Source organism: Octodon degus, unplaced genomic scaffold (genome assembly GCF_000260255.1).
Source record: "Octodon degus isolate 3935 unplaced genomic scaffold, OctDeg1.0 scaffold00030, whole genome shotgun sequence".
NCBI classification, from domain to species: Eukaryota; Metazoa; Chordata; class Mammalia; order Rodentia; family Octodontidae; genus Octodon; species Octodon degus.
Window position 1 is genome coordinate 6,293,275 of NW_004524606.1, and position 12,466 is coordinate 6,305,740.

At 40.9% G+C, this 12,466-nt stretch overlaps 1 protein-coding gene across 1 annotated transcript in view; it reads left to right on the plus strand.

The window, feature by feature from the left end:
- Positions 1 to 12,466, plus strand: part of Fam19a1 (family with sequence similarity 19 member A1, C-C motif chemokine like) — a 657,514-nt gene that overhangs the window by 496,070 nt on the left and 148,978 nt on the right. The window contains exon 3 of the mRNA XM_004629485.1: positions 5,393 to 5,533. Within this exon, the coding sequence (XP_004629542.1) occupies positions 5,393 to 5,533 (141 nt within the window). The remainder of the gene's footprint in view (positions 1 to 5,392; positions 5,534 to 12,466) is intronic.

Sequence of the window (12,466 nt, forward strand, 5' to 3'; positions counted from 1 at the left end):
GCGGGGTGGGGGAGGCACTGCGGAGTGGTGGGGGGGCGGCCCGAGGGGCTGGGAGAGGGTCCGGCCCACGCTGCGCCTGGGCTGGGACTGGTCCCTCCGGCGCAGGGTAGCAGGAAACTCCAGAAGTAATTATATAGCTATGCACTTGCTCAAAATGTGCACCCTTCCCAGAAATTATGGATGAAAATACAGTCCTATCTCTATCTTTAAACAATACTGAAAATTAAATGAATGTCTGTTAAGAGCCTTTTTAAACCCTAAGAATTGGAAGACATACATAAAATGTAAAACCATAGGAATTGTATAAAATTCCTCCTGTCCTTGAGGAGTTTACATTCCAATATGCAACACACAGACAATAAGTAAATAAGAAAATTATACACTGCATTTTAAAGTGGTAAGTGCTCTGGAAAGTGCAGGAGAGGATAAGTAGATCAAAGTAAGGGAGCTCTTAAGTGTCACCTGAGAAACTTGTGATTTATTTAAATAGAATGATGCATTATGCCTCTGATGAAGTGACATTTAAGTAAAGATGAAGAATTAAGAGAGTGGACCAGAAGTCTTCTTGGAGCAAGAGTATCCCAGGTAATACAAAAGCCCTAGAAAGGAACTGTGTCTGCCATGTTAAAGCAACAGCTGGCCAGGTGACCAGTGTCCCTGGAGGACATATGAAGAAAAGTGGAGCAGATGAGGTCAGAGACACTATGGTTGGAAAAGAGACTACGTGGATGCTTAGCTTTGATAACCATTCCCAAGCACACACCAGACTTCTTACGTTTTTCATCAACAAAGAATAACTACTTGTGACAAGATGAAAAACCATGAGTTTTGGAATCTAATGGAGCAGAGTTATGCTTGTGTGACTCTGGGCAAGTTATTCAATGTCTCTAAGCCTCTATTTTTCATCTACAAGTGAAGACAATGTCTCTTAAAGTACCTGGGACATTTGTAATTGATGCGGGTAAAGTGCCATGTATAGTTTCCATAACTCAAAGGAGAGCTCAGTAAATGGAAGTAGGCTCTGAGAATAGCACAAAGATGTTCATGTGTCTTATGCTGTAAGGAATGAGCTTTAGTCCCCCAGTGGCCATCCAGGTGTCCATATGCATTAGAGCACTACAAGAACTAAAGTGATCTGGGGTATCTGTCATTGTGTCTGCTGGCTTGACTGTAAATCAAATAAGATTCAAAACACATCATAAGAACTTTCACATGCCTTGTGCTATTTTCAATCATAGAGGTTGCTCCAGTCTTATATTAAAGTCAAGTGGTGACTTTAAAAATAGTGGTATTTTCATGAAGTACAGAACTAGCTATTACTGATTTGGCTAAAGGCAGTTGCAGCTGACAACAAAAAGATAAAGAGACCTGATTTCAGGCCAGGCATCTAGTGTAATGTGTGATTAGCCTTGTCCCATTAGCTCTAATCCCAGTGTTGTGTGTGTGGACATAATATGGTGTTCCCCCACAATTCAAGTTCAAGCCTTCTTACTTCCTGCTCAGTACTTTGAAATGGCCATTTGTTTCTCCTGGTTTGCTACCGTCCACTCTCCAAGCCCTCTTGTCACACCTGCCAGTATGGTGGTCCTTTAGCAAGATGCACATCACACCATCTTGGGCTCTGAAGTCCTTATTCAGGCCTCCTTGAAATCATGAGTTTTATCCCTGGGGAACGAAACCCTCTCCAATTTAATTCTTGCTCATGTGTGCAAGAAATTGCAGTCTCATTTACTCTGGTATATCTTTTTAATTCACTGACCACCTTTGGAGATAAAGACCGATTCTTGGTTAGAGCCAGGAAATGCATAAGATGATTCTGGAGCACTTTGAAAGGCCAAAAATTAAGGAAGTACTTGGAACTAAAACAGAATCAATGCATAATGATTATAATGTGAAAGAGACATGGAAACTGACTGAAGGGGCTCATGACACAGGCAAGGCTGGAACTTTTTCATATTAATTTTATTGAGAAAGAAATAGCATTGAGACAGTTTGAAAACAAGTTAGTAGGACAGTTACAATAATTAATACATTGCATATTATTGTCTTCATAGTAGTTATTCATAGTACAAGATGCAGATATGATATATTGTTTAAACACTATTAGTACAAATCTTTTTTCTCATTGAACTAAGAGAAAGTAGCTGTATATTTATCCTATTTTGTATATGCAGATACATATATATATTTTTTACTACAAAATGGTCCCACTACTATTATGGACTATTGAACTATATTGGATTACTTTGCTGAATTCAAGCACCTATATTATTTGAATGGCAATGGAATACCCAAAAGTAAACAAAAAAGAGGGATATAAAAGGCTGGAACTTTTAAGAAACAGCATTAACCTATTGCTGAATTACAGTGTAAGGTATAAAGTCAATTTGCACAAGTTCATACTGATATTAATAAATGATTGAGTAAGTGAAAAATGAAGGGAACAATCCCTCATGCAAAAGGACTCTAATTCTAGGAGACACAATAGCCTGGAAGAGGTGGAACATAACTTTTCACTCCCTAACTTAGGGCTTCACAGGGTAGCTTCTTTTTAAAGGGTACACTGTAGAAAATGACAGTAGAAAAACTACTTTATAACGGAGAAATTGAACAAGTACTATGCCAGCCAAGTGACCAAGATCAGCATCAAGAGGGTTAAGCCGCACTGGTATTATGTGCCTTTGATACGTGATGAAATAGCATTTTTTCTTGATGGTCTTCATGAAAACAGAATCAAACAGTTCCAGCTGGAAGGCATTCTATGGAATACCTGAGCAGTATTCCCCTAAACTGTAAAAATCATCAAAAAAGAGTGTTTGAGTGCCACAGCTAAAAGAAGCCGAAGAAGGCATCTGAAGGGAGTGTGGTATTCTTTATGAGAAACTAAAGCATGAAAAGAAAAAAAAAACTAACAAAAAGTTGATCAAAGCCAAGACTTTAATTCATAGTAATGAATAAATGTGAATTCCATTATATCATATGTACCTTACTGAATATTTTAGTGATAAGAGAATAAAATAGGAAATAATAGAGGTGGCATATTTGGGGACTGTCTTCACATGTTTTGTGAAATTCTAAAATTACTGAAAAATTAAAATTTAAAAAAAAAAACTGTTCTAGGGGCTGAGGAGATATCTCAGTAGAATAAGCACTTACCTGGCAAGTTCAAGGCCCTGAGTTCAATCCCCAGTTCCACAAAAAAAAAAAAAAAAACTGTTTTAGGTTCTTACAATAGTGAAATATTTTCCCTTTCTCAGTATCTGTTGAATGTTTGTCTTTTGACTCATAGCCTAAGAAACCAATCTGATTCTTAAGAAAGGAGGGGGCTCCCATTCCGTGTGTGTCCACACACTTGGTGCTTACCTGGTAGTATTCATTTTGGTTAATTTATCTAGTAATTCTGCTAAGCATTACAGAGCTTCTACAGTGGTGGTTGATGGTGGTAGTGTTGTGAGACCAGCCATACCTGTGACCCTGAGCAAACTTACACTTTGGCTAGGGGTGTTGTCATGATCAGCCAAGTATAAGGAAATATGTCAGGGCTGATAGAATGAAAAAGTTATAAGGGAGAGGACATTCTCTAAAGAAAAGACCTTTACACTGAGTTCGGGGGGGGAGGTGGGTAACTGGACAAACTGTGTGTGTGTGTGTGTGTGTGTGTGTGTGTTTGTCTGTGTGTGTGTGTGTGTGTGTGTGTGTGTGTGTGTTGGAGAGAATCAAAGGGATTACAGGTAGAAGAAAGAGGTTTTGGAGAAATTATATTTGCCAAGTCTCTGAGAGGCATCTATAAAGAAATAGCCACAACCTTATACTGTCATAGGTAGCATACAGAGACTTCTTATGTACCAGGCTTGGTACAATACATATATCTATACATGTTTTCCCTATGTTTATACCCACACAATCTTATGCTATAGATGCTAGAATTAGTCCCATTTTACAGATAAGATAGTAAGGCACTCAGTAAATAAAAGAACTGAGATTCAAACTAACCCAGGTCAGTTTGAAAGTCACACTCTCCTGTCAGATTGAAACAAAATTAGCCTAGCTGAAGTCAAAAACCCAGGTAAGTCCCTTTCATAGGGGGCCAGAGGTTTTGAGTCTCAGTGTTTTCAACACTTGGAGCCAGACCCTTCTTTGCTGGATAAAATGTTCTTAGCATTATGGATGTTCAGTACCATCCCTGCTCCCCACCACAAGTTGCCACCCACCACACCACTGAGAACAATAAAAAATGATCTCCAACCTGCCAAACATTGTTGGGAAGACAGCAAAATCACAGCTGTCTTCATAGAGAACGACTGAGCTATACTGTGAGTTCTCAAAGAATGGGATGAGGCTGCACATTAAGTCTTGTGTTCTTCCTCCCTCCTTACCTTCCCCCTAGATTTTCCTGGCTCTCCAGCTGCACTCCTGTGTACATGAATGGCAGACACATCCCTTACAGTTTATAGCACCATAACTTGAATATAGTGGCTGTTTAACACAGGCTTGTTGTGTTTCTTCCAACTGACTCTCGATGCCAAGAATCCTAAATGTTACGGACCCATTCTGATCACATGAAAACCATTCTGAATTCAAAGCTTGATGCTGGGAACTTCATGCCTGGTTTCTGGCCATGTGAAGCCATCTATGGTATCTGTAGAGACCTGGCCAAGCAGATTTTCTTCAGATCGGACATCCCTTCCTGAATGCTCATCAGCACTGACCCCAACCCAGCAGTTCACCTGCAGGGGACGCAGGAGAAGCTGCCAATAAGTGCTGACGAGTGTGAGGGACCCATGCCAGCCTACATGAGGTCGTACACACAGGCCCACAGTGGGAGACAATGTTTAAAGCCTGTACTCACTTCCTCTAATAGCTCTTACTTTCATTTGTGGGTGTGATTTGCATGTGACAAACGACTTCTGCCTAGATTTTCAGATCAGCTGTGTTTAGAGTGGATAGACAGTGGAAGGGAAAGAGCTGGGTTTTAGGCATTTTGATTGGCACTGCAGGGTCTGTATCACTGGGAATCAATGGTCGTTAGTTGGTGAAGTTCAAAGATTCTTCAAGGCAAAGCTGTCATAGGTGAAAGCTCTCAAAATATCACACTTTTAGATCAGGTACTATTCTTGGCCTCATACCTTAGTAGCAGGTATGCCCTTCTTTTTGTTTCTGGATACATTCTACCCAGGGCAGTGGCATCTTTTTGGCTGTCTATTGATGTTGTGCACTCCTTTGGAAGGATGCAAGGAATGTTTGTCTTCTTCAAGACTATGCCTACACATGCGAGTCCCTTAGCAACTGTGATTCCTGAGAACTATGTACCTAAGCCCCATCACATCTCCCAAGAGCTCCATGCCCACTGCATTATTCCTAATCAGTGTCCCTCTTCTTTCTCTCTTGCCAGAAGGAGGGACATGTGAAGTGATAGCGGCACACAGATGTTGTAACAAGAATCGCATAGAGGAGCGGTCACAAACAGTGAAGTGCTCCTGTCTACCAGGGAAAGTTGCTGGAACGACCAGAAACCGGCCTTCCTGTGTTGATGGTGAGTAGCTGCCTTTCCATGCCCATGATGCATCCAGTGCTTTCTTGTTCAAACTAAATGTGGATCAGGTATGTCCAGAGTGCTGGAAGATCTTGCATACCAACCTTCAGCCAAGACTGCAAGTTCTTATTTCTTGAGTGGTAAATTTGAATGAATCTTCAAAATGAATGTACCATAGGGGCAGGGTGAGGAAGTAATGAGATCAAGGCCCTATAGAAAGCTAAAATCACCTTCCTTGCATCTTATCCATTGGCCTTTTGCTCTGAAGGTGCTGGTGCATTGCTTGATCTCAGACTCAACAGCCTCTAGAGCTGTTTGCCATCAAGTTTCTGTTTATTCCACATTACCAAGTCACGGTTATTCTATTTAAGCACAAAATGAAGTCAAATATCTGACATTTATAACTTTCCAATATTTCTATTTGAACATTTTTTTAGAGAAAAAGAAAAGTTTTTAGTCAAAAAATTTGAAGGATTATCTCATTGGGAGGTGATTTTAGATTGAAACTATATAGAATGATGATGGTAATAGCAAATATAACAATACTTCACATTCACTCAAATGGTATTTAAGGAACCCTCCCTGTGTGGCAGGCACCAGTCTGAGTGCTATAGATGCACCATGTGTCAGGTTGTGTGCTTTATACTTCTCATACATTATTTTATCTCATCCACTTGTCCATATTCATGTGAATGAGCCAGCCTAAAATCATTGCCCAACACCATCCAGACCTTTGAGTTTTGACTGCAACTCTAGGAGCAATCCCAAGTGAGCAATCCCAAGTCAGAATCTCCCAGCTAAGTTTTTGATCCACAGAAACTGTGAGATAATGTTTGCTGGTAAGTTTGGGGGTGATCTGCTATATAGAAGTAGATAACTAGTATAGTGCTGTAAAGGACTGTGCTGGACAGTGATTTCAGGCTGGTTCATTCACATGAATATTGACAAGTGGCCTGTGTTCCTTGTCATGTGGACCACTCCCTAGGAGTTTGATGTCCTTCAAACGTGGTGGCTGACTTTCCTCAAAGTGGGTAGTTCAAGGGCCAGCCAGATAGCTCAGCAGACTAAATCTCCTGCTTAGGCAGATGCAGGGATCCTGTTTGATCACCAGCATGGGCATGTCATGCCACCCCCACACCCAGGGCACCCTGAAATGGTGATTGAGACTGGGCTTCATGGCGCACACCTGTAATTCCAGCACTTGGGAGGCTGAAAACAGGAGAATCACTAGGAATCCAATCTATGTAGTTAGACCCTGTAGATCATGTACTAAATATATTAAAAAATAAGAAAGTGGGTAGCTCAAGAAAATAACCCAAAAAAAAAAAGAAAAAGAAAATAATCCAGCAACTATAACATGTCCTCTATATCCAGCCTCATAAATTACATTATGATTTCTATAGCATCGCATTGGTTACCCTGATCCATTCTATTTAATGTGGGCCTAGAGTGCCTACACCGATGATCAGCAGCTGGCATTGTCCGGGGTAACCCTGAAGACCAGCTTCACCAGAAGGTCTGCTTTCCCTCCCATTTCATACATAAGGCACTGGAGGCCAAGAAGGGCAAAATAGTGTCCCTTTGCTCCCATGCTTGGCAAGTCATAGATCACCTGATTCTTTTTTCTTTTTATTAATTTTATTGATAAACAAGTAGCAATGAGACAGTTTCAAAATCGATTAATAAGATGGTTTCAAAATTAATGTATTGCAATAGGATAATTTTTTGTTTTGTTTTGTTTTGTTTTTTTGTATTACTGGAGATTGAACTCAGGACCCCGTGCTTGCCAGGCAAATGCTTATTCTACTGAATTATCTCCCTTGCCCCGATCAATTATCACCTGATTCTTGAACCTAGACTATTACCAAGTCTTGCCTCCACCTTTAAGATAATTTTATGCCCCAATGTCAAAAAGTGAGCTAGCTCAGGGTTGAAAGGAATTAAAATTCTGTGTGTGTGTGTGTGTGTGTGTGTGTGTGTGTGTGTGTATAATAATTTATACGTGGGTGTGATTTGATCTTCAGATTTTTCAATGAGGAAATCAGAACTCAAAGAAATGACTCATTTGCCAAGGATTGCAGAGCATAACTTAGACTTCGAGACTCTGGGCCTCTGGGCCAAGCAGGTCTCCATTCTCCGTTGAGACATATAAAAGGGAACACACTCAGGGAAGGACATTTTCTGGACTGGCTTGTGTTATGTATTTTCATTAGGACCTGAGATGTTTAGAAAGAGAAGCATATTCAAACTAGGGCAAATAAAGCAGCAATTATTTTAAGAAAATAGAGAAATCCCAGTGAACCAACTATGGGAAATTCAGCCAAACTTCATGTGATGTTTAAATTTCTTTAGGCAGCTGTCATCTCATTCTCTGTTCACAGGACAGACTTTTCTTTGTTCTTTATGAATTAGAGGCAGGTATAAGGCTTTTATCTCCATGGTGTGATTCTGATCTCACTTGGCATGGCTGTGTAACTTTAGGGCCCAGATATATTTGATTCAGTTACTGTGTCATAAATATATTTTCTGAGAAGATGGAATGCCATTGGCTCAGCTTGGCTTAACATGTCAACCTTTACCCAGTCAACCACAGCCAGAGGGACGAACTCATACGGCAGGCACAGCTGTCCGTTCTGCTGAATAGCAAGGTCAAGCTATTTTTAAAGGGCAATGAAAAGCCAAGTTTGGGACATTATCAGCTATGTTTCTCTACTGGGGCACTTTCTCCCAGGTATTATTTGGTGACATCTGGAGATAATTAGAAACTAAGCATTTGTCAAACTCATCAAATTTGGGAAGTGCTACTTAACCTTGTGTAACATTCAGGTCAGTTCATCTACCATGCCCCAAAGAATTATCCCACTCAAATGTCAGTGATGTTGAGATTGAGAAAGTTACATGAAGATGATTGCATGTTCTACAGTGCAGTCACACCAGGAGGCATCACTAAGACATGGAGGGGAGGCAGCTGGACTAAAAAAGCCATCTGACTCTCTTGCAGGAGGAGTCTTGGTCGTAGAGGCCAACAAACATTATGAAATATAAAACCATGATGGCTTCTCCTGCCCTTTGCCAAAGAAAGCACTGAGGCTATTGACTATAAATCTCCATGTGTTTTCAGTTCATTTTTATTTCTAATGATCTAGAAATAGGATTGCCTTCAGGTTTTGAATTCAAGACACAGACAGCAATACATTGTCAATGCTGGCAAAGGGAAAATGGTATTTGGCCCTAAATTTATAGAAGTTAGGCCACACATAACAGTCCTATTTCAATCTTAGAAGAGGTTTATTTAGTTTTGGAAATGCTGTCCGCATTCAAACAAAAGCAAAAAGAGTATTTATCAGTCTCATGCAAATCTTTTTCTGATAACAGAACATTCTTCCAAAGTCGTTCAATATGTTGTCATGTATGAGCACGTCCACATATTGCTATGACTAAAATTATTTTTCTACCTATATCACTATGTGAAAATAAATATAGAGTATGAAGACAAATTAACAATTTCAACATAGATATTAAAATCATAAATAGAAAGATCAAACACAATGTACTCTCAGCTGTATTTATTAAAAAATGTCTGGACAAAAGGCACATTTGCTTCCCTAAAGTCAGTTTCATCATCTGCAAAGTGAGAATAATAATCCTTTCTGCCTAATAAGGTTGTTGTGAGGAATAAGGAAATCATGTATATAATGGGCTTTGCACAATATCTTTCTCTAATGCTCACTAAGTTTACTATCTCATTAATAAGTATAGATAATTCTGCAGACAGATATTGTTTTGCTGTTTGGCTTCATATTAATTCAGCACAGTGATATCTTAGCTATTATCTTTCTGTGAAATTGTTTCCAACTAATTATGCTGGATATCACTAGTGCTAGCAAGTTATCTTTAGCAATTGATGTTCATGATCAGAATTTTTAAAAATGTGAAAGTGTAGCCATACATTAAATTCACCCATGATGATGCTGCATAGAACTTAGTACTCTGTTGTGTGATGACATGATAGAGGAAGTCCACAGTAAAAGAACAAACTCACATGGAAGCTATTTTATTAAACTAAAATGCTATAACAGTTCATTGATGGCATGTGTCAATATGTGAGGGATATTTCCTAACTTAATAAATATTCTAAAAATTATTATTAATAGTTGTGTAGGATTTCGGTGAGAACATGCATCATTTATTTAACTGCCCTTTCTAGTTGAGCACAATTACACTCTTTCTTGTATTTCCTTATGTCAATTCCCTACAAAAAAGACATCAGCCTCCATATATGAAAGCAGCTGATAGTGCATCCATGCATATATTCCATTTGTCCTAAACATATTCTATATTGTGCATGTCAAATGATAAATATTCCAATATTATTTGCTTCCTCCAAGATTCTCGGAGTTGACTTCTGTAGTATTTTCAAAAACAGAAGAATAGCTAACATTTTAAAAGAAAAATATATTGAATTTCTTTAATATTCAAAATCTCACTCCACATTATATAAGATGGATCAAAAGTTAGGGGATAAAAATCTCAGCAACAAATTCAAAAGTATAATATACATTTAGAGAAATGTTTTTATTGACCATTCATTTTTAAAATGACATTCTGGGGCCTGCCAAATAGTTCAGCAGATCAAAGCGCCTGCAAGCAGGCACAGGGACGGGGGTTGGATCCCCTGAACCTGCTATGCTGACCCCACCCCACGGCATGCTGAGATGGCAATTGAGACCGGGCATGGTGGCACATGCCTGTAATCCCAGCTCTTAAGAGGCTATAAACAGGCGGATCACTACATGTCCAATCTAGTAGTGAGACCCTGAACACTCTGTAGACTCTTCCCTAAAAATAAAAAAAAAATTTAAAAATTTTTTAAAAAGGACATTCTGGGCCAGCCAGATAGCTCATTGGACTAAAGCACCTGCATAGACAGATGCAGGGACAGGAGTTCAATCCTTGGCACGCCACGCTGGCCCTGCTCCAGGGGCTCACTGAGACTAGGCTTGGTGACATGTGCCTGTAATCTCAGTGGTTGGGAGGCTTAAAACAGGAGAATCACTACAAGTCCAATCCGTGTAGTGAGACCCTGTAGACCCTATACTAAATATGTTAAAAGAAAATGGCATTCTATTACCTGATAACTTAAAACAACAAACATATATTTACCCAGTTAAATTTTGACAGTCATTTATAATTATCTATAAAAAATAACTATACCCTGTAACTGAACCTAGCACTCTTCTAAAAGCAATGTTGTTACTCTCTAATTACTACTATTCTATGAGCATGTTTAGCTCCTTACATAGTATCTGTGATGAGACCAACTAAAAATTTAGATATCTGACCAACCCCAGGCCCCACAAGTGTAGAGCTTCTGCTCTGTCCTGCTCCAGGCCCAGGCCCGCTGCGTGAGAGAGGCACTTCCCCTTGTTCTCCAGACCTCCCCCTGCCCGGCCAGACCCAGTGCAGTCTGCCAGACCCAGCGCAGCCCACCCTCTGAGTGAGAACTTCCGCTGCACCTTGGGCCCTCCATATCCCACCAACCCCAGGCCCTGCGAGTGTAGGGGAGAGCTTCTGCTCTGTCCTGCACCAGGCCCCCGTCTCAAGCCCAGGTCCACCGCGTGAGAGAGGCCCTTCCCTGCATTTTCCAGACCTCCCCCCACCCAACCAGACCCAGCGCAGCCCACCAGACCCAGCGCAGCCCGCCCTCTGAGTGAGAACTTCCATCACGCCTTGGGCCCCCCATATCCGAGCAACACCAGGCCCTCTGAGCATGGGGGAGAGCTTCACCTCTGTCCTACACCAGGTACGCCATGTGAGAGGCTCTTCCCGGTGTTCTCCAGACCTTGCCTGCCTGGCCAGACCCAGTGCAGCCCGCCAGACCCAGCACAGCCCGCCCTCTGAGTGAGAACTTCCGCAGCACCTGGAACCTTCTATATCCCACCAGCCCCAGGTCCTGCAAGTGTTGGGGAGAGCTTCTGCTCTGTCCTGTGCCCACCTGCCACTCCAAGCTCAGACCCACCGCATAAGAGGCCTTTGCCCTTGTTATTCGGACCTCCCCTGACTGGCCAGACCCAGCACAGCCTGCCATCTGAGTAAGAACTGCTGCTGCGCTCTTGGGAGTCCTACAGACCCACCAAAAAACAACACTGGTGACTGTGTGAGAGAGCTTCTGGACTCTCTCACCCCCACTCCTCATACCCCTCCAGACCCAGCCCAGACCAAGCATGCAGGCTTGAGGTAAAACCCTGCAGCTAAAGTCCCCGCAGTGAGAGACTAGAGTCAAAACTACACAGCTAATCCAGGAACAGATCATCTTACCAGAGGTATACAGCAGGCCCACCTCCAAGGACAACAACAGTAAGGAGCTCGGCACAGTAGCCTAACCCAAGCCAGGCACAACTGCATGAACTAGAACTTGGTATATCAATACCTGAATTTCATTAAGTGATAACATGATTGCACCAAAGCTCTACGCCAAAGGCCAGAGGTCAGTGGTAAACTAAATGATAAAGACAAGGAGCAAAATGCAATCTCAGGTCTCAAGCTCACCCATAACAAGTGCAGAGGACACTAGCTCAGCTGAAATAAATGAACAAATAGCATCAGAAGTAAATAAACAACAGCAGAAATATATAGAGGAACTCAGAGTAGAATTAATTTCTGGAATTAAAAAAAAAAAGAAAACTCTGAATTTATAGCAACTGAACTTAAGAATCAAATGCAGAAACATATGGAGGAAAAACAATGCCCAACCAGAACAAATGCAGTGGACACTAGCTTGGCTGAAATACATGAATTAATAGCGTAAGAAGTAAGTAAGCAACTACAGAAAGGTTTAAAGGAACTCAAAGCAGAATTAGTGTCTGAAATGAAAAAAGAAATCTCTAAACTCATAGCACCTGAACTAAAGAATCAAATACAGAAACATAAAGA